This window comes from Crotalus tigris, unplaced genomic scaffold, assembly GCF_016545835.1.
Source record: "Crotalus tigris isolate CLP2741 ecotype Arizona unplaced genomic scaffold, ASM1654583v1 scf7180000020347.5012614909:4044961, whole genome shotgun sequence".
Classification (NCBI taxonomy): Eukaryota; Metazoa; Chordata; class Lepidosauria; order Squamata; family Viperidae; genus Crotalus; species Crotalus tigris.
In genome coordinates this window covers 3587358-3611216 of record NW_024097978.1, presented here as the reverse complement: position 1 = coordinate 3611216, position 23859 = coordinate 3587358, and the positions used below count along the sequence as shown (strand labels likewise).

Here is a 23859-nt window from a genome sequence, read left to right as displayed (position 1 = left end):
CAGATGGAACTGATTGCTGCCTCTAAAACTTTACTGCAAAGTTTAGAATTTTGCAGCATCTGTAGTTTCCCAGTATAAATTCTGAAAGAGACCATGGGAAGATTGAATAAAAGCTGGGAATTCAGGGTCTATCTAAATTATCTTCTGTAGAGAATAAATTATTTTACATCAATACCTTTTTATAAAAAAAGGCTAAATAGAAAATAGAGTCCATTATTGTTAGTCCTAGGCTGAAAGTCATAAAAACAAAAAAGGGATTAAGAAACATTTTAAAATCCTAATTTAAAAATATGCATTATCGTTTTTGAGAATTTAGTAATATGGTTCACTGTGAATATTGCAAGTGTGAAATAAAGCTAAAGCTACATACATGTTGCTAAAATTCAGTGTAATCAGATTTTTATGATGAGGGTTTTTTTTTTTTAAAGGCAGCAGCCAGCCCACTTTGCTGATAATAGAAGATAAGGAGTGGTGAGCCATTTCCTATTCACTGCCAAAATCCCTGCACGTTGTATCCATGTAATTGGCAAAGTCAAGTTCAACACAAAGGCAACTTTGCTTTGTTTACTTTTCTGGGGAGCTGAGAAATTAAAATTTTCTCATTACATTATCAAAATTGCTAATAATAATGTGTTCTCCTTCCTCCTTTATAGCTGATAAAGTTGCAGGTTGAGGTTACAAAAAACAGTGAAATAGTCTCTTCAAGAATGTGCATTTGTGATACTTTCAGACTTTCCTGTTGGTGCAGGTTGCTTTATATATTTATTCATTAGATTTTTATGTTACCTGTATTATTTTATAAGTAACTCAAAGCAGTGAATATTCCTTTTTTAATTTTTATTTTTTAAAACAACAAAAACATAACACACATACAGACATAGTGTATACTCTTTTTTTTTAACAGCAATTTCGTAAGGGTAATCTTCTATTATTTACATTTCCCCCCCTTATTTTTCTTTAGATATATTTGTCGTTGTCCCATTGTTTCTTGTTTGCATTTTTCTACCTTCATCCTATATTTCATACTAAAAATAATACATATTATTATTACTATACATTATTATACACACATTTTCCATTTTTGACCTTTCCACATTTATTCTCATTTATTATTTCTAATCTCCAACCAGTCATACCACTTATTCCATATTAGATAGTACTCTGTGTCTTTCTTTTCTTTTATCTCTTTTGTTAATTTGTCGATCTCAGCACAGTCGAGAATTTTTCTTACCACTTCTTCTTCTGATGGCATATTCTTACTTTTCCAGAACTGTGTATACTATTCTTGCTGCCATTGTTACATGTAGAATTAAGTACCGTATTTCTTTACTATATTTTCTGTTTAAAATACCCAGCAGAAAGATCTCTGGTTTCCAGTCTACAGGTTGGTCTATTATTTCTTCCATCCATCTTTTTATTTTAGTCCAGTATTTTTTCGCAACTTGGCATGTCCACCATATATGATAATATGTTCCATGTACTTTTTTACATTTCCAACATGTTGGCAAATTGTTCTGGAACATCTTGGCAAGCTTTGCTGTAAAACATCTTCAACTGGTTTTCCTTGAATGCTGCAGACATAGTCAATTTTATGTTTGTTTCCCATATTTTTCCCCATTTCTCCAATTCTATATTATATCCAAAAATTTTTGCCCATCTAATCATTGTGTCTTTGACAACCTCGTCTTCCATTTTATATCTCAATAAGTATTTATATAAATTGCTAATTAATTTTATTTCTGTTCGATGTATAATTTTATCCAATTCTTGCAACTCTTTTTGTATTTCATATAATTTTTTGTCCTCTGTATATTTAGATTGAATTTGTGTAAATGTCCACCAGTCAATCTCTCTGCCTATATCTTGTTCCAATTCTTGTTTTGTTTTCAGGTTTCCCTGTTGGTTTACTAATTCCTTGGATCTAATTATCTTATTTATAGGTTTGGGTGTTTCAGAGCTTCTGTTGGGGATAACCACATTGGAATTCTTGTATAATGTTTTTGTTTCATTTTTTCCCAAGTCTGTAGCAATGCATTCCTAACTATATGTCTTTGAAAGTATCTGTGTATTTTATATTTTTCGTCACATAGAAATGCATGCCACCCCGCTTGCAAGTCATGTCCTTCTATTGTTAAAACTCTGGTATTTTTCAATTTCATCCATTCTTTTAGCCAAGTTAGGCTTGATGCTTGGTAGTATATTTCCCAATATACTTTCATATCTTTCAAGAGTTTTAATTTACTCCTGGGTTTTTTCCTTTGCCATATAAATTTAGTGACCAATTTATTTAATTCTTGAAAAAATGTTTTCCCTAATTTTATTGGAATAACTTGGAACAGAAATAATATTTTTGGCAATATATTCATTTTGACCGTAGCAGTCCTCCCTAAAAATGAAATGTGTAGATTTTCCCAATTTTCTAAATCTTTTTTTATCTGGTGTAATATTTTATCATAATTATCCTCCTTAATCGAGGAGCACTTCGCTGTAAGCCAGATCCCTAAATATTTTATTTTCTTGGTTATACTTATCTTTGTTTTATCTTCCTGTGCCTTTGTAAGATTTTTGGTTATTAATTTGGATTTATTCTTATTGATCTTAAGTCCGGCTACCTCACCGAATTCTTCTATTTTTTTAATCAATTTAAGGCCGGTTTCTAATGGATCTTCCAAAATGAATACCAAATCATCAGTGAAGGCTTGAACCTTATATTCTTCCTTCTTAATTTTTAAACCCTTTATTTCTTGGTCCTCTCTGATTTTTGTCAGGAGTATTTCTAATGATAAAATAAATAGAAGAGGGGAAAGTGGGCATCCTTGTCTTACTCCTTTGGTTATATCAATCATTTCATCATTTATAATTACCCTAGCTGTTTGTTTAGTATATATTTTCTCAACCGTCTTTCCAAATTTTGTCCCAAAATCTGTATAGTTCAATTGTGTTGTAATAAACTTCCAATTCAGATGATCAAATGCCTTCTGGGTATCAAGAAAAACCAGTATAGCTTGTCTTTCAGAATGGACTTCATAAAATTCTAAAGTGTTCATTATTATCCTCATATTATTTTTTATCTGTCGTCCTGGTAGAAGTCCATTTTGATCTGGGTGGATGTAGTTATTCAAATTTTTTTTAATCCTTTCTGCTATTATTGTTGCAAATGTCTTATAGTCTGTATTCAGTAAAGAAATCGGCCTATAATTTTGAATTTGTTGCTGGTCTGAGTCTTCCTTAGGGATGAAGGTGATGATTGCTTCAGTCCAAGTTGTCGATATCTTCGCCTCCTCCAACACCTTATTAACAGCATTATATGCACCAAATAATAATCATCCGAATATATTAATTCTGATTTTATTTTTTCTTTGACATACATAGCAATTTCTCCTTTTTGTTTTGTGCTAATGTTGTGTATAGTGTTCCTAATTTTACATTCTCTAGTAGTTTTCTATGATCATTTTTTATATGAACTTCCTGAAGACATATCATGTCTGCATCCAATTTCCTTAATTTGTTAAAGGTTTGTACTCTTTTTTCTTGGTATATTTAAACCATTAATGTTTACAGAAAAGAGCTTAATTGCGTCTCCCATTTTTTACTTGATCTGTTTTTTTTTATGCTTCTTGTCTCTATTACCCTTCCTTTTGCTCCTTCTCTTTCTAACCTTTCTCTTTCTTGTATCTTTTGTGTTTCTCTTTCTTGTTCAACTTCTTCTAATAGGTCTTCATCCTGACTTTTATTCTCTGGCTCTTTCTTACTTGCTTGTTCTTCTCACTGCACAAAGTAACGTTCATAAAAGTCCTGCACTTTCTTGAGTGTATCTATGTCATATTATTTTTCCTGCCATGTTAGAAATATGCCTTCAGGCACTAACTATCGAAACATAACTTTATATTTAGTTAATTGGGTTGTTAGAAATTGGTATTCTCATCTCTGATTTCGTATTCTACGTGGTATTTGTTTTAATACAATTATTTCTTTACCCTTATATATTATCGGTTCGTCTCTTGTTTTTTTATATATTTCATCCCTTATTCATCTTCTAGTAAACCTTATATGCACCTCTCTCGCCAATCTATGCCTTCGTGCATAATTTGTATGCATAATTTATATTTCGTCTATGTCTCTTCTTGTTTCCTGTTTGTTCTTTCCTAATATCTCAGCCAATATCTCCACCCTCTTATCTCCCAAATCTTCTTCCTTTTCCTCTACGATATTTTGAAATCTTAGGAAGAACGCAGCTTTTTTCATTTTCAACTCCCTATTTACTTGCTCCGATTTCTGTTCCATCCTTTCTATTTTACTATCAACTTGCTCCATTTTTCTTTCGACTTTTTGAATTCTTTGTTCTTTTTCCATCATTGTTTGTTGTATATTCCCTATCTTATTCATGTTTTTAATTTCGTCTCTCATTTCTCCAATATCATTCTTGATTGTGATGTATTTTCGTTTTTTCATGATTGTTTGCTATTGCCTCTTGAGTCTTCATCATTGTTTCCTGAATCGCTTGTAGTGTTATCTGCATGCTCTGTGGGTTCATTGCCAATTCTGCTTTTTCTTTTTCTTTACCCAACATGGTCAGTATCATTCTTTGACCTCCTTCAGAGGTTTTCCTTGTCTCCAGTACAAAGCTGTCAGTTCTACTTTTCGCTTCCCTGTCAGACTGCCACCATCGCTCCAGGCCGGCCTTAGAGACCAGCTTCTTCTCCGCCAATTTTAAAAGTGCTACTCCTGTCTGCTCAGGTGTTTGCTTTCCACCCGGATTCTCTGAAGCTTCCTCTTTAATTTACCAATCTCTCCGGGATCAGTAAAGCCCTTGCCGGGCTCTTAGTGAAGATTTTTCGGGATTTAGGAACAGAGGTCTTTTCCTTCACCCGCTCCACGATGACGTCACAGCCAGTGAAGGTTCCTAATAGTCCTTCCTCCTATTTTCCCTACAACAACAACCCTGTGGGTGCATTGGGCTGAGAGAGAGTGACTGACCCAAAGTCAGTCAGCTGGCTTTCATATTTAAGGCAGGACTAGAAATCATAGTCTCCTGGTTTCTAAGCCAGCACTTTAACTGCTACACCAAATTGGCTTTTTTAAGGCAAGTAACAGTACTTATTTGAAAGTGTTTAAAATGCTAATGTGAATTATATCTTCTGCCAGCTCCACCCCACATGTCTCTGATAGTTCATTTGAATTTCCTTCAAAAGTTTTTACGGGGAAAAGGCCAAATGCCATTTAGTTTGTTGCTTGTTTATTAGGAAACTATGCCAGAGTTGGCATGTTGTATGAATATTATGTGGTGCTTTTCACACACTAAACTGCCATAGTTAACCATGGTTTGTAGAATAAACCTAAATTGGCTGGATTAATCCCACACTAAAGATAAAATCTAAAATCAGACATATAGACCTGGTGTTAACATGCTAAATCACAGTCTAACCTTGTTATGGACATTTTACAATACATTTGGGGAAAAGGAAAGCTAGGATGAAATTAGCTTTTCAAAGTGCCAAACTGATTTTTTTTCTTTGAGGCATCTTATTAGGTAGTCTTTTGAAAATAAAATCTATCCTTCTTCCATGGGATTCTTGTGCAGAACTTAGTTTACTGAGAATGAATGGGTTAACTGCCTTCACATTCTATGAGTAGATTCCTCTGAACATTATAGGGTGGATGGACTAATATTTCATGTGGGTGGGAATTTATGTCTCCACCCTTTCCTTGCTTTTGGCTTCCTGTTTTATAAGGAACTTGGATTACCAGGCACAGAAGTTTTACTCTCTTCCCTTTTTGGAAGAGCTGCCAAAGGTCACGCAGCCAGGGGCCCACTCTGCAAATGTAAGGGGCAAGCTGGCCAAAGTATGATCCCACTGGGGTTCTTTCAAGTTTTAGTAATTCCGGTAAGTGGACATTTAAAGAAAATGGCTGAAGGAGAAAGTGAAACTTTGGGGGATATGATCATAAAGGCTGAAGGAGAATATTAGTTACTACTATATTTGATTTCTAATTATTTCATATTTGTTAATCTGAAATGGGTGGTCTCTGTTGCCAGGCATAATATAGGAGAGAATATTGATGTTAGATAACTTGGATAATAGTCTCAATTTTGTCCCTGTTTGTTTTTCTCTGTTGATTGATTCTTCTTCCCTTGAAGATTTGGCAGCAATCGTCATAAAGATTGCCTCTGAAAAAATTATTTTAGTGTATGGACCTCTTTTAGTTGGTGAGATCTTTCTGATCTTTTATTTGTTTGGATAATGTGTTTTCATTCTCTAGGTCTGTGTTAATATTACTTCAAGGAGGTGACTTTGTTAGAGATAAATGAGAATGATTTTTAGTCCTTTCATTACTTTTAACAACTTCCTTAACATCCAGAAGATATTCAAAATAGGGCAGGGTGGCTGTGAATGTTCACTTCCAAACAGGGAACATTTCCAAAAAAATCAAAATAAATAATCAGTCACACAAATAAGGGGAGAATTATTTAAAAAAACATTCCATAGGAATCATATTTTGTTGTTCACACAGAGGGAAAAAAGCCATTTCTTTTTTTTTTTTTTATTGAAAGTTTTATAAATTTTACAAAAAGACAAAAACAATACAAAACAAAAAACAACATATACAGAAAAAAACTAAACATCACATATAAAAAAAAAACCCCATCCCCCACCCCTCACAAACACCCTCCCTTCCCCCCCCTGAGCTTCCCAGAGCAGAATATAGGCTTAGTTAAAAATTAACAAATAAAGATAAGAAATTAAATTAAAAAATTTATATTTATATATATATAAAAAAATATCTATATATAACATTCTCTATATATAAAAATAAAACTTATGAAAAAGCTATATGATATTTTCTTATACCCAATCTAAATTGTATAAATTTTATCCATTTGTCCCAAACGGCAAGAAACTTCTCTTGCGTTTGTTGCTTTAAGAAAACCGAAATCTTTGCCATTTCCGCCAGATAAGCTACTTTAAGAAACCATTCCTGCAATGTAGGCAAAGATTCCTTCTTCCAGTATTGTCCTACTAACAGCCTGGCGGCTGTAATCAAATTTAACATCAATACAACCTCCTTTGTATCACAATCTGTAACAATGCCCAACAAAAATAATTGCGGAGTAAATTTTACCCTCCTTCTAAAAATTCTCTGAATATTCCACCATATTTTGATCCAAAATGCTTTTATCTCTCTGCATGACCACCAAATATGATAATAGGAAGCATCCTTATAACCACATCTCCAACATTTGGTTTGCACGTCAGGGTACATAAGAGACATTTTTTGTGGATCAAGGTGCCATCTATAAAACATTTTATAAAAATTCTCCCTAAGGTTCTGTGCTTGTGTAAATTTGACATTTCTCACCCAAATGGTTTCCCAGATGTCCAATGAGACTGGGACACCAAAATTCTGCGCCCATCTAATCATGCAGTCTTTAATTAATTCCGTTTCTGAGTCCATTTCAACTAAAACCCCATAGATTCTCTTGATGTGGGTTTGTCTTTGATCCTTGACTTGCTTAATAAGATTTCCATCTTCTCTAAGAAAACCCAATTTACAATCCACCTTCCATTTATCTACTAGTTGCCTAGATTGGAACCAAGAATAAATAATATTTTCTTGCGCTAAATCTTCCCGTAATCTTAACTGCCAGTTTTGCCCATCCCATCTAAGTAGCTGACTATAAGACACCATATCCATTCTTACACCTCTTTTTATTCCTTCTCTCGCATGCCAAGGTATAGCCCATAATGGAACTTTAAAATCACTTTTATAATATTTTCTCCAAGTCCTAAGTAAAGAGATTCTTAAAATATGAGATTTAAAGACCCAATCCATTTTTTTATTAAATATTAAATAGGCATGCCACCCAAAAAGTAAATCCCATCCCTCTAAATGAAGTATCTCCGGATTTGTCAAATTTACCCAATCACTACTTAGTGTTAAAACCACCGCATCATAATATAATTTCAAATTTGGTACCTTGAGTCCACCCCTCTCACGGAAGTCTTGCATAATTTTAAACTTAACCCTTGGCTTTTTCCCTGCCCAAATAAATTTATTAAGACCCTTCTGCCACTCACTTAAATTAATCTCATTTTTCAAAATCGGTAACATTTGAAACAAAAAAAAGAAACTTGGGTAGAATATTCATTTTTATCACTGCAATTCTTCCCATGAGGGATAATTGCAACTTCTCCCAATTCTTCAAGTCCTTCTGTACCCTGACCCACAACCTTTCATAATTATTTTTAAATAATTTGCCAGCCTCAGCCTCCGGAGTAGCTGGATTACAGGCTCGCGCCACCGCGCCCAAAAAAGCCATTTCTTTAAAAGAGCCCAAAATATAAATTTCCAGTTGCTTGCCAGCTAAACTTATTAATCAGTTACATAGGAATAAAGATACTTGTTACATTAAGACCTAAAAGCATTAACACATTAATAGCAGCAGCCCATACTCTGGAAAACTTTCCACAGTACTGTACAGATTTCTTAAACTGTCTGCAATTGTGAACCTATTGTATGCTCCTGATAGAATATTGGTACACTCATAAAAATGTTCATTAGAAATGTATATATACACACACACACACACACACACACACACACACACACACACACACATATAAAATACTTAATGCTTTCTTTAAGAATCATCAGTTTGACATTGTTAGGTTTGAAACGCAGACTAATGTAATTTGGTAATATGCTTCCATGTTGTTTTACAAATTTATGAAGTTGTATTTTAATAATAGGAATGGTTCTATAGAATTTAACAAAGATATCGGGAAAAGTGAATTTACATCTCTGCAAGTATAAAAGCGAAGAAATTTTATTATGAAATCATGATGTAAATTTCATTATCCTAGCATCATTGTGGTTAGAAATGGACACCTAGTTTAACAAAGATCAAGTTCTTTACCTGGTTTTAGTATATTGTAATTGACATTTTCGTTGTCTCTATGATGCTGAATTTCTTCACCATTCAATATACAACTGGTCAAAGTATCTGGACAATTAAATCATCTTTGTTTTTAATAATGTTCTGCTTTGAATCCATGATCTTATAATGTTTTGCCATACTGCACTGCATTTACCAGTTTGATGTAGTGGTTGAGGTGCTGGCCTAGAAGTCCAGAACTGTGAGTTCTAGTCCTTCCTTAGTCATGAAAGCCAACTGGATGACTTTGGGTCAGTCATTTTCCCTCGGCTCAACCCACCTCATAGGGTTGTTGTTGGGAAAATATAAGGAGGAAGAGTGTTAGATATGCTCTCCACCTTGAGTTATTTATAAAAATAAAAAGGGGATAAAATAAAATATACCGGTACCTCCTATTTGGTGGCATGTTGGTAGTAATATATTGGTTTTCAGATAGACCCTAGTTTAGAGATTCTGTCTTGAATACAATCATACAAGCATGCTTTGAATAAAACTGTGTCTTCCTTCTGTCATACTTGCCAAAAAGTACAACATAATGTTATCCAAGAGAGAAGCATGATTGTACTGTTGGAGATGAAATTAATGAAAATGGTGGCTGTTTGAAACAATCAAAACTTATCTAAGCAAAAATTCAAATATGGGGTTAAAGCAGAAGTATATGTATATTGTAAATAAAAAACATGTTTGTTGTTAAAATTTTGCACTTATTTATATTTTACATTTATTTAAAATATTTCTACCTTGTCTCTATCAACAAGGGTTCTATATATAATACAGCAAAAACATACTAAAGAGTGTGACATACAAAAATAAGATATTTTCTTATTTTTAAAAAATCTCATAGGTGTTCCATAACTTAAACCACCTCTAGGATTCGATACACGCAGAAACAGTGGTGCTTCGACTCATTTACAAAATCTAAATAGCATAGGGGTCATATGTATTAAAGAATAGGGGCTGTTATTGAGAAAGCCTGTCCCGGTATCTCTTGAGGAGGGAGACATCTCCAGTAGCCCCTCTCTTGATGACTATTTGGACAGACAATTAAAAATTGAGACAATAATGTAAGAGTGATAATTGCAACAAATCTTTATTTTTTAAAACCAACAGACATGGAAGAAAAGGAAACATGAAAACGTGATAGCTGAAATGATGTGATATATGAGAAAAAAATCCATTTAAGATAAAGATTGTTGCAAACATGAGGCTGAGAGGAATCTAGTAATTTGCTGCAAATAATTTTCTCTGTTTACTTCAGATTATAATTCCAACTAATTAAAAACAGCAGACCTGGTTTAAGGCTGGGTGTGGTGGTGGGGACGATTAATATACAGTGTCATCTGAATACTCTTTTACTATTTTGTATGAATCAAGCCCATCATATCTTATTCAACAAAGTATGGTTTGTATAGGTATCTATCACGAATGTGAATCCAGTCATAATTTCTAAATAAATATGGAACTGAAGGGAATGTTTTGATGACTAATGCTGAGAAATATTTTGAGTCAATTCTGATGTTGTGTTATTGTTGTCAAGTTCACTCTCTCTAAGTCTTGATACTGAGATTTTTTCAGAAAAATAATTACAAAATATAAGTAGAAAAGCAATTGAAACTATGTCCTGTATTGCTTTCTATCCTTACGTAGCTCTGTAAACTGCCTGAAGTTTTTCAAAAACTGATTGGAAGAGATTGGTCTTTTTAAAAGGTGACCTCTAGCACATCCATTATACTTTTGTTCCTACGTACTACAAAAAAATGTTTGCAGGGTTCTATTTTCCTTTCTCTCCCCCCCCCCAAGTATTGAAAACATGATTATTAGTTAATGGTCAGTAAGCACCTGGATGAGGAAAATTCCAGATGTTTTTAGGAGGATCTTCAGTTTTAGGCCCCTTGATGGCAGAACTGAGTTCTTGACAGTTTTACCTCACATATTCCCTTTTTAGCAGAAGGACGCATGTCGTGACCCAGATACACAGTGTGAGGCTGGCAGGGAAGTTAGGAAAAAGATAAAACAGTTTCAATCAATCAATCAGATTAGAGCTGGAAGGGACCTTGGAGGTCTTCTAGTCCAGCCCCCTGCTCAAGTAGGAGTCCCTGACCTATATCATTTCAGACAAGTGGCTGTCCAGTCTTCTTAAAAACCTCCACATAAAAGCCTATCTTCCACATTAATACTGTTACTAAGAATAGACAGAACAAGTTGTTTATATTGGCATATGAGAGCAAAGATTTATTTTAATGAACCTTTTAAGTTGCACAACAATTTCCAAGCTGCTGGTAAGTCAGTAAAACATAAGAAACTTCCTGAAAGAGGAGTGTTTTCTATTTCTGTGTAGAGGACCCTGTGTAGGCTCAGATGTTTTCTTCAGCTCATTAATTTTTATATTAATAATTGTTAATTGATTAAACAAGGCTGTTAAAGTTATCTGGCCAGAAAAACTGAATAAGATGTGGCAGTTAGAATGTTACTTTAACTTTTTAAAATGATTGTTATTGCTTTTAAAATAACAACACAAATAGAAAAAAACAAAAGAAACAAAACACAAAGATTTATACATTATAAAAACAACAACCTTTTCCCACACTAGATTACTTTATGGGGAAATCCAAACATTAAAAATTGGGGAAAAGATGGTGATACGGAAAAATTGGATGAAAGCAGGAATATTGACTTGGTAGATAATGAGAATGAATTTTTAACATGTTGTACTGAGAGACAAATACCATATTCCAGTGATGGCGAACCTTTTAGAGACTGAGTGCCCAAACTGCAACCCAAAACCCACTTATGCATTGTCAAGTGCCAGGTGGGTGTGGCCCATTGGGTGGGCGTGGCCCATTGGGTGGGCGTGGCTGCGGTGATACCGGCAGACTGGGTGAGACAATCAATCAATTTCAACTTTGCAAGATCTTTTTTTTTTCCCTGTGAGAAGTTGAAATTGACTGATTGAACCTTTTTTTTTTTTTTTGCACATGGCGGCAGAGGCCTAAAGCGAAAAGGTTTTATAAAACCCAGCTGAAGGCCTAGGACTGGGGCGATGGCGCGCATGCCCACAGAGAGGGCTCTGAGTGCCGCCTCTGCCACTCATGCCATAGGTTTGCCACCACTGCCATATTCTAACTATCTTCATTCTGTGTATCTCCGTGACTACTGCTACAACATTTGTTAACCTATGGAACAACAGCATTTTCTGCTTCTGAAATGTTGCAACAGACATAAGTGTGAAAAACAGTCATAACTCACTATTTTAAAGTAATTTTTTAAATTTTAAAGTTGTAATTTCGAACAATGATTAAATGAATGGTTGTAAGTCTGTAACCTATACAGCAGTGTTTCTCAACCTTGACAATTTTAAGGCATGTGGACCTCATCTCCCACTTCTGGCTGTGGAATTCTGGGAGTTGAAGTCCACATGCCTTAAAATTGTCAAGGTTGAGAAACACTGCTATACAGTATTATACCTTATACATTGTATTTTTTTTTCTGTTATATCTTTTGCACTTATTTTTAAACACTTGATTTTTTTTTTTTTTTGAGAATGTTGGACATTGTTACAAGCATAGCTACATATGCTATTTTCAGAGCAAACAATATGCTTACTAGAATCAATGTTTTCCTTGACTAGAAGAAAATAAGCAGTTTAGTTTATATACAGATAGTGTTTGACTTACAACCACAATTGAGCCCAACATTTCTATTACTGAGATATTTGTTAAGTGAGTCTTGTCCCATTTTACAATCTTTCTAACCATAATTATTAAATGAATCACTGAAGTTGATAAGTTAGTAAAACGGCTGTTAATCTGGCTTCCCCATTGACTTTGCTTGTCAGAAGGTCGCAAAAGATTATCACATGACTCTGGGACATTGCAGCTGTCATAAATATGAGTCAGCTGCCAAGTATCTGAATTTTAATCATGTGACCATGAGGTAATGGTCGTTAGTGTGAAAAATGGTCCTAAGTCACATTTTTCATTTATGTTGCAACTTCAGTCACTAAATGAATTGTTGTAAGTTGAGGACTACCTGTATCATGCTAAATTGTAATGTGGCTCTTTTACTTTGTGTTTAATATGTTGTGTGGACTAATTCAACAAAACTGTTTAAATCATGGTTTATTATGAGCCACATATGAATTTATTCTACCTTATAGGGTATGAACTGAAAACCCATATAAATAAAAAAGATAAGGAAATGTTTTTACAAAATCTATGATCCCAGTGTCTTGCCCTGCTTCAAACCAGACTTAATTGATTTGCCTATTCCTCCACAGACGATACTTTTGCAGCCAGTTGCCCGTTTTGTCATGTAATGCTGATGGATTCACTTTTTGTTACATTGTATTAATTGTAGAATATTCATTAGAGGAGTGTTCTAGGTTTAATGGTCCTTTTTTTTTCCAAAATTGAATTTAATTTGTACTGGTCAGTCAGAATAGTTTATATGCTAATTGTTGCCATGTAGTACTGGTAAATAGATTTGCCTGTTAGAAGATGGAGAATCTTGTGCAATTCAACAAAAGCGAATAAAATGTGCAGGATGGCTGCTTATTTTTTATTGCCCTTTTTATAATGCTTTATCCCTTATCTGGATGACACTATAATCAACAATCTGAATAATACTATTACTCTCACTTTGAGAATATGTATTCTAGAATCCATTGTCTTAAAGAATATGCCTTTGTGGAGGAGCTAACTGGTAAAGAGATCATCAGCCTTTGATGAAAATTGCCTTACTTCACTGTTATTTTTCACAGGTAAATTTAATCCTGATTCAGTTGAGAATTGGGGAATCCTTGGCAATACCACTTCTTTCTGAGCCCATACAAATCCGTGGGGTTTTAGCAGAGAAACATGCCTTCGTTCATTTGAGTGGAAGAGAGAGGAGAGAAATTGAGTGCCAAGTTGGGCACTATCTTCACCCAAATGAAACTCACTGCTGTATTAAGTGCCACAAAGGTATTACTCTAATTTATATTCTATTTGTTCTGTTTGCATTTCAGTATTTTCAGGATTTTTACCCTGAAAAATGTTATTTGTTACTTTCTTTTAAACTTACATTTATAATATTGGGGATGAAAACTTTTGTAGCAACTGACAGCTTTCTAATGTAGGAGGAATAATGGTATCCCTCTTGTGTATGTATATCACATAAGAGAAAAGATTAAGTATTCATACATCTATGACACATTGCATTTAAGTATAGTGTGATTATTTGGTTAAAACAATGTGAAAAGTGAGAACTCGACTTCTGTGGTTTGAAAGCAGTGTTTTATGACTTAGTATAATGTGTGAACCATTAATTTTGTGGTTTATTCAATAAAACATTACTAAAACTTTTATTTTGTACAATTGCATCTTTGGACACGCTATGAGTTTGTGTGTCAAAGCAAGAATATCCATCCATCCAAGATGTGCTGACAATCTGTTACACTGTTAATAAAGGCTTTTAGGATAAACAATGCCTGGAAGTTCTTTGAAGTGTTTCATTAGTCGGAACCTTGACATTGTGCTAGTATACCATATGTTGAAGGAACATGGGCAAAAGTATGTTAGCTTGTGCAGAACAGCACAAACATCCTTAAGGTAAACTTGGGATATGTTTATTCTTATTGCATGCTACTCCAAATATACCAAAACTGACAGATTACTCTATGCAAGGAATGCTGTATTTGTTATTTATTTATTTATTTATTTATTTATGAGACTTATATACCGCTTTAAGTGCAAGCACTCTCTAAGCGGTGTACACCAGTAAGCAATGTATATATATATTTACATTGCCCCCAACAATCTGGGTCCTCATTTTACCTACCTCAGAAGGATGGAAGGCTGAGTCAACCTTGAGCCGGTGAGATATGAACCGCTGACCTGCTGAACACAGTCAGCTAAAGTGGCCTGCAGTACTGCACTCTAACTGCTGCGCCACCTCGGCTCTTATTATGGTATGATTAACCTACAAGTTCTCTGTCTTATTCATAAGTATTATGTAAGTATATCCATTCTTGTAGTTAAAAACATTTCATTTTGAATTAAAAAGGGATCTTAACAGGTGGACAAAAAAAATTAGGTTTGTGGGAAAGAATCAATATAGTGAGACTGAATATTGCATTAAGATTGATACACAATCTGAAAGCTCTGCTTGCTTCCATTTAATTCTTTTATCCAGATTTGCAAGTTAATATATTAAACTTTTATAGAAGGAAGAAACATCAAGGAAATTGCTGTCTTATATGGCAATGGTGGTTTTAGTTTTCCCAATTATAAAGAATATTCATTGACTCAATGACATTGCGCATATGCATGTTTACAAATATGCATTGGAATGCAACTGATCCCACTGGACTAGGCTCAACTTAAAAGTTATTATTTAGCATGCTTGAGCTCCTGGCAAGTTCTTAGTCCTAACAATAGTTGGTATATAATCAGTTTTCCAGCTTTATTGAGCAGATTATTAAAAGCTTACTCTTAACAATTAATGTTTTGAGGTCATTTTTATTTTAAATTGGCTAGTAATGCTTTTAAAAACAAGTAAAAAAGGAATTCTTACTCTTAATCAGTTAATAAGTGACAATAGTTCTGAAGAATTGGATGGATCAATTGACCTCTAAGTTAAATAAATAAATAATTTTTATAAATGCTGAATAATAATATATCCACTTTGGTATGTCCACCATTTGGCCACAATGGCTTCTAAAACCCCAGAGGCACAGAATGTGTTTGAGAAAGATTTCACTGAACACTGAGACTTGACACCATAATTTATTTGTATCATAAATTTTAAATGTGTACAAAAATAATTTTGGACACTATACTAGAAATTTGCTATAATGAATTGAAATATCCTGCATTGCTCAACAATATATCAATCTCGACAATATATCTGAAAAAATTGATATCATTTGATTTTTAAAGATTTTAAGAATTGTGAGAAACATTTCATAGGATTTATAAATTTAGCCAAGGTTTTTTTCGGGTTTATTGGGCTCTTCTGAAAATGTATAAAAAAGGAATTCATAAATATCTTAAATTTCAATGAATGGCAGTAATGAAAGAGCCAGGATGAATTTGGGGGGAAATTGTGCAAAATTATGAACAAAAATTAGGGGAAAAAATGTTTGTTGTTGTTGTTAGGTGGATAGGATAGGTATAGAGAGAACAGAAAAAAGAGAGCCAGGGGACAGGACCAGCCTATTGAAAATACTAGAATGAATGAGAATAGTGACTGTTGTCTTACGCTTAGAAAAAGGTTTGTCATTTTGAAATTTTTTTTAAGCAGAAGTGTATTGATACTGTATGTAAGAGAAATGAATATAACTTAATAGGAATGGACAAATCTAACAGCAATAAATTGATGAGAGGTTCTGAATGCAGGGCTGATCATTTACTTGTGTCAAGAATGGATCTTGTGGGAAGAAACAGAAGTAAAATAACTGCAGAAAGAAAATACTGTAGGAAAAAGCATAAGAAGGCAGATTAATCTAACAGAATGAATGGAAATTAAATGTTAAAGAAACAGGACATGAAAACTGCTTAGAAAAGACAAAAATGAAGTGCCACAGAAGTGTGTGGAGTTACTCAAATGGAAAAAAGTAAAAAAGAATGCTTGGTGGTATGATGAATTGTAATGGCTGTGAATGAGAAAAAGTGCACAGAGAAGGAAGATTATTATAACAAAAACAAGTGTGAAAGTTACTTACAGGTAGTTCTTGACTTATGACCACAAATGAGTTTAAAATTTCTGTTGCTAGGCAAGATAATTGTTAAGTGAGTTTTGTCCCATTTTATGAACCATCTTGCCACAGTTGTTAAGTGAGTCACTGTAGTTTTAAATTAGTAACATGGATAAATGAAAGTCGTTTCCCCATTGGCATTGCTTATGATAAGGTTGCAAAAGGTGATCACATGATCTTGGGACACTGCAACCATCATAAATATGAGCCGGTTGACAAGCGTCTGAATTTTGACTCCATGATAATGCGATGGTCATAAGTGTGAAAAAATGATCATGTCACTTTTTTCAGTGACATTGTAATTTCAAACGGTCACTAAACAAATGGTTGTAAGTTGAGGACTACCTCTGTACCAGACATGTCAAACTCGCGACGTCACGTGACATTGCGAGATGTATCGGGACTGTTTTGCCATTGCTGGCAATGGGGTGGGTGTGGCTTCCGAATGACACGTCTGACCTGTGGGCTGGCAGTTTGACACCCCTGACCTATATAATTGTTATGCAAAGGAAAATAATAGCAAAGGATGCAATCAAAGATAGCAAAAATTTATTGAAATTAAAGGAGGTTGAGAAAATGTTTTGATGAAAATAAAAATAATTTTGAAAGTGGGTGAAAATGTGGAGAATCACAGAAGCAACTTGGGAGAAACTATGTGGTGACATACTAAAACATGTTTTAATGCTGGGCAATGTAGAAAATATTAGAAAGAAACTGAAACTGATTCCTCCCTGGGGCATAAGAAGGAGAGAAAGGGGAAAACAGTGAGGCTTTTAAGTTTCTGTGACTTTAGCCAATATCTGTATTGTAGAATACTATCAATCTTGCGTAGTATTTTTGTTTCCTGATTCAATCTACTTCAAATAATTGATAGTAAAGAGCCTTAAGAGGAGCCTCCAGAAGAAAACAAAAATAAAACAGCAATATAACAGTAATTTTGGACTCAATTGTAGTCGTACATCGAGGACTACCGGTATTCTACTAACAGTGTCTTACAATAACAACCTACCAAAATTTTGCTTACAGTTTATTCTTGAAGTGTTGCAGAAAAACAAACCATACTTCAGTCCTTATTTCAAATTTTACTTATTCTCTACATAATATTGACTTGGACTATTATGAATCCCTTTCCAACAAGAAGACTTTTGTCTCTTTTGCCAATCTATTATTCCACTGTATCTGTTCTATTGCATTAAAAATCTTGCCAAATTTCCAGCAAATTGGATAACTCTTAAAGACTTGGATAATCCCAAAATTGTCAGCAGTACTGACACTGATGTCTCATTAACCTCAGAAACCCTAGACTTAGCAAATAAGGCAGAAACTACCCTGACTCAGGTACAGACTACAACAAATGACAATTTAGCTTATATACCAAACAAGAGTATTGCTGCAGGCAGTGGGACAAAGACTTTTGAACCTGCAAACACTCCTCTTTATTAGAAAATGAGTCACTGCACCTCCTTTTCTCTCTAGGCTCCTGTACAAGACATTGGTAGAAGACATTGCAGAATGATTCTCATCTCAGCACCAATTTTTAGCATGTATTTCATGGTCTTGAGAATGCTTTATTTGTTAAGTTTATTATTAATTATGATTTGCTGTTTTTACAAGGGACTTGGTTGCCTGAAACTCTCTCTCTTGGTGGTTCTGGGTCATTCTCACTGAGAGCGCTCCTGGGTTTTGGGAAAGGCAGGCTCTGTGGAGGTCTGCTCTGCTTATCTCTACAGTATGACAATCCAGATTTCAATCACCATCTCTCCATGATGCAAGCACAAAGCAATCCTGCAACAGCCAAGACTGGTGAATTTATTTGGTATTGTTAAATGTATTTATGACACCACTTTTCAGTCTCCATGGATTAAATCCATGTGGACCAAATTTGAAATATATATAAAAATTTCTTTAGTGCCCTTACCCACAAATGCATTTAGTAGGTGCTGAAGACTTTTAATGCAAGACAGAAGAGGGATAGTTAACTATACAGGTAGTCATCATTTTATGACCATAATTGAGCTCAGCATTTCTGTTGCTAAGTGAGATATTTGTTAAGTGATTTTTGTCCCCATTTACGACCTTTCTTGCCACAGTTGTTAAGTGAATCACTGTGTCAACACTGCAAATATTGTATATTTTTGCTTTTGACAATATGCAGAATTGTCTGGTAATTATGGGGTTAATACAGAGCAGAAGGGGGGTTGGGGGTAAAGCCCGGGGAAAGAAAGAGGAAGAAAACATTTGACCTTCACATTAATTGGATAATGTGAGATATGAGGCTAATTTAGGGAGGGAACATGCTGATAATTTAACTGCTCAGAGGAAGAGACTTAGATCCTAGCATCCCTCCGTTGTGCCTGTGCCGACATTTTGATTCAATAAAAGACTTTTAGGAAAATAGTGCCTGGAAGTTTTTTGAAGTGTTTCATTAGCCGGAACCATAACACACTGCAGTTGTTAAGTTAGTAACACATTTGTTAAGTAAATCTGGCTTTTAACTTTATGTGTTAGAAAGTCACAAAAGGTGATCACATGACCCTGGAACAATGCAATAGTCATAATTATGGGTCAGTTGCTGAGCATCTGAATTTTGATCATGTGACCTTGGGGATGCTGCAAGGGACATAAATGTGAAAAAACAGTCATAAACCACTTTTTTCCAGTGTTTCTGTAACTTTGAACTGTCACTAAACAAACTGTTGTTATGTCGAGGATTATCTGTACTAAGTTTCACTGTTTTTCTCTTCTTTCCTAACAATTGAAGAATCAAACAGAGAATTGTGTTGGCTTGTTTTGGCCCATACATTTGAGATGTTCAATTTGTATCTCTAGATCAGTGGTTCTCAACCTTTTTAATGCTGCGACCCCCAACTGGTCGTAAGTCGAGGACTACTCAACTGGTCATAAGTCGAGGACTACTCAACTGTTGCAGCACCATTTGCAGACTGGGACTTTTGGCGGGCTCAGCAGGGCAGAGACAGCCTGAACAATTCCTATTGTCTTTTGAAAGCCAATAGAATTAGACTCTATTCAAGAGAGTCTATTCTATTGGCTTTCAAAAGCCAATAGAATAAAAGGGAGTAGCACAGCTAAGGAAAAGGGGGAAAAAATGGCGGACTGCGTTGTTTGGCGACCCCCGTGAAATGGTTGTTCGACCCCAAATGGGGTCCCGACCCACAGGTTGAGAACCACTGCTCTAGATTATGGCTTGTTGCATAGTCAGCCAGATGTTTACATTGGATTTGGCATTTTTATTCTCCTATTGAGTCCTTCCCAAGAACCTAGGAGAGACAGATGTTGATGTTTGATGGTGTTAAAGATTGTCAATGCTGCTAACATCGGATGTTCTTGCTTTGACAACAGATGGAAATGTAGCCATTATTTCTCTTATCGCTTTTAGAGTTCGTTGATACTGGGAGGGGGAATGTGGATGAGAATCCAGCTAGTCCAGGGGTAGGCAACCTCGGCTCTTTTTCCATGCATACACTTCAATTCCCAGAATTCCTGAGTCAGCATAGCTAACTCAGGAATTCTGGGAGTTGAAGTCCATGAGTGATAAAAGAGCTGAGGTTACCTATCCCTGAGCTAGTCATAACAATAATAACTCAGCTGTGGGAACCCAAGGTTATTAGGTCCAGAGTTCATAGAGATTTGGCAGGCTGGAGAGCTGGGGAGAAAGCCCGTGTTTCAAGTTAATTGGGGAATGTGATTTATGACTGTTAATTGGAGGAGCGAATTGTGCTTTGCTACTTTGTGCCAGGGGAGGGGAATTCAGTTTTTGGCTTCAACTATGTAGTGCCGGTACTTTGTTTCTCAAATAAAAGATTTTTTAAGGGAAAACAATGCCTCGAAGTTCTTTTGAAGAGATTCATTTGTCGGAACCATGACATTAAGCCAAAACCTCCAATTTTTAGCTAACTATCTTGGAGTCCTGAGCCCCAGTCACTGTCCCTAGAATTGAGGGATAGACTAACAAAGATTCAGGCAAGATCTCAGCAGGGAGAAGGAAGGAGTGCCTGAAACCAGCACCCCGGCAGTGACTGCTACCTCAGAGGGGGGAGCGCAAGCCAGCATGCCGTTAGAGAAGGAACTTTTTCAGGCCTCTCAGTTGGGAGCAAGACCCAAGCCGCAAGGATAGCTGATCTGGTCGTCGGAATGGACCTTACCCAGTGGAGACTCTAGACACCTCGAGATGACCTTGCCACAATCAAGTGCTTTGAAGATGGACGAGGTTGTGTTGCAAAGTGGGGCTTCTCGCACATCACTTTCCCTGGATTGTGGAGAACCACAAAATCGGCTACTGCTGAGGACTCAGATGAATGGAAGTACCTGTCTGCAGCCTGTAGTCAAATCAGTGGAGAAGTTGGTGGAAAGATTTGAGCAGCTAGAAATGAGAAGTAGAGAACAACCCTCCTGTTCCCCATATGCGAGTGATCATGATGATTGGCGAGGCAGCCACCAATTCATACCAAGGGGAAGCCCCAGTCCCACCTGTGCAGGTCAGGTAGCTTCCTCGTCCTCGAAGCCACCAAGCATGGCCTCCAGCCTTGCAGGGAGGGACAGCTCCAGTCGTTGCTTCTCCAAAAGCCCTGATCGCCGCCGACAAGATAAGAGCCTGAGCCGTCATCAGGACAGCCAAACCCCAGATCGACGTGCTTACTGGCCACCCAGCCCGGGGCCTATACAGCAATGGGGGATGTCGCAGCCTCCCCAGATGGGAAGCCACAAACTGCATCAACCAAACTGGGGATGGCCTCAGCCCCAAAATGTGCAGCAGCAGATGGGGGCCTTGCAACAACCAGGGGTGATGCAGCTGCTAGGAAGTCTGCAACCGCTAGGAGTATAGCAGCAGCAGCGGAGCTGGCCACTGCTTCTGAATGTGCAGCAACTGCTGAGGGCCCTGCAACCAATGGGGATCCAGCAACAACCACCTCTGAGACCGCAGTGGGGGCTACAACAACTGGGGATACCACAACCGCCTGCAGGTCAGCAACAGTGGGGATGGCAGCAGCCCCTACACATGCAGCAATCTCTGGAAGGCCCGCAGCAACTGGAGGTGCCAACACAGAAGCCGCTGAGACAGTTGAGGGTTGTACAGCAATTGGGGATGCCGCAGCCGCCAGCAATGCAGCAACAGCCATGGAGGTGGCAACAGCCCCCGAACGTGCAACAACCGCTGGGAGGCTTGCAACAATTGGGGATGCAGCAGCAGCCATGGGGGGGGCAGCACCAGTGGGGATGCAACATCCACAGTGGGGAGGCCAGCAATCACTGATGGCGCCACCTCTTAGAGCAACCTTCGATGGGGACCCGGAGAAGCTGATCTTTTTCCTCAACCAGGTGTGCTCTCACTTGAACCGCTGTGCCTATTTCTGTCTGAACCTAGCCACTATGGTCAACGTGGTTGCTTCCAGCTTGGAAGGGGAAGCATCCAAGTGGCTGAACAATCTATATAACGAGCAAGCACCCAAGTTGGAGGACCCACATCTCTTCCTCCTAGGACAGAGAGCAAGATTCAAGGACCCATCCTTTGCCTTCAAAGCGGAGGAGCAAGTCCACAAGATAAAAAAAGCCGGCCTGCACTGGAATACATACGAGAGTTTCGCAAGATAGCCAGCTGAATAGAGAGGTAGCCCGAGCAATCCTTAGTCCATCACTTCAAGGAGGGACTAGACGATCACTTCTCCCAGGCTTGTATCTATAGAGCAGTTCCTAATCAGCTGCAAGGATGGTACGAGGCAGCAGTAAGACTGGACATTCAGCTTGCCCGCTATAAGAAGCCACCCCCACAAGAAGCCGAGATCAATCCAAACGACAACCACCAACCCGAAAGCCTCAAACCGCCGCAGCTACTGAAATCCCAGACTACCTGCAGGCCCACCGATCAAGTGCTTCAGATGTGGACAACAGGGACATCAAGCAGTGAGTTCCTCAGTCCCTTAGCCTCAGCAGCTGAGTAGACCGGGACTACCATCGAGAAAGAAACCAGCCCAGCAGCCGGTGAAAAAGAAATCCAACTGGATCATGCAGGAACCTGTTGCCCAAGTCATGTCCCCAATGCAGGAGAGTGCCGAAACCCAAGCCAAACCTGTCGCCACTCTACCCTCCTATAACAGCGATGACGAAGGAGAGAATGACCCTGTGAGGTTACCTATAGGACTCAAGCCCCCCCTAACTCGATGGACGTTACAGGATAACGTAGCCCACCCAATGAGCTAGTGCATATGGCTGCCTTGTCTCAACCAGGCGAGCCACTCATCCCCACTGAATACTGGGATGTAGCAGAGATGTTTAGTGAGAAAGACTCTGTGCTTCCCCACCGACCCAGTGATTGCTCTATCGAACTGTTACCGGGAACCAAATTCCCATGACCGAGAATGTACGTTATGTCCCCCCTTGAGATGGAGGAGATGCAGCAGTATGCGGACAAAAACCTAATGAGGGGATTTATTGAATGGGACAAGTCTATCATGGGAGCCCTGGTGTTATTTAAAGAAAAAAAAGTCAGGTTGCTTCGTCTCTGTGTGGATTATAAGGGACTGAACGCGGTGAGTGTGGAAAACAAATACCTCCTTCCTCTCCTGAAGGACTTACTAACCCACCTGGCAAAGGGGAGTGTCTTTACTAATTTGGACTTAAGAAAGGCATATTACCAAGTGAGGATAAAGGAGGGAGATGAGTGGAAGACTGCTTTTAACTGTCCCATGGGGAGCTACCAATTTAAAGTCATGCCATTTGGACTACGGGGGCTCCAGCTGTCTTCATGCACTGATTAATCAGGTACTGCATGACCATTTATACAAAGAGATTTTGGTGTATCTTGATGATATCCTGATATACAGCATGGATATGGCTGACTACATAAAACTAGTGAGAGAAGTGCTAAAGAAACTGTTGAACGGCAAACGTTATGTTAAACTATCAAAGTGTGAGTTTCACCAGACCCGACTAGATTATCTTGGCTACAAAATTTCCAGCGAGGGCATTGAAATGGACCCAACCAAAGTGAAAGCTGTAATTGAATGGCAACCCCCAAAGACTCACAAACAGCTCCAGGGCTTTCTGGGATTCGCCAACTTCTACTGTTAATTCATCCCCTCCTTTGCTGAAATTGCCCTACCCCTTACAGAATTACTAAAAACAGGCAAAGAGGGAGGAAAGCCGCATCCGGGCCAACCACTAGCATGGACTA

At 37.2% G+C, this 23859-nt stretch overlaps 1 protein-coding gene across 1 annotated transcript in view; it reads left to right on the top strand.

The window, feature by feature from the left end:
- Positions 1 to 5708: 5708 nt before the first annotated feature.
- Positions 5709 to 23859, top strand: part of LOC120318665 (tumor necrosis factor receptor superfamily member 1A-like) — a 55034-nt gene continuing 36883 nt past the window's right edge. Inside the window, exons 1-2 of the mRNA XM_039366595.1 lie at positions 5709 to 5885; positions 13695 to 13896. Of these exons, the coding sequence (XP_039222529.1) occupies positions 5847 to 5885; positions 13695 to 13896 (241 nt within the window). The 5' untranslated portion in view covers positions 5709 to 5846. The remainder of the gene's footprint in view (positions 5886 to 13694; positions 13897 to 23859) is intronic.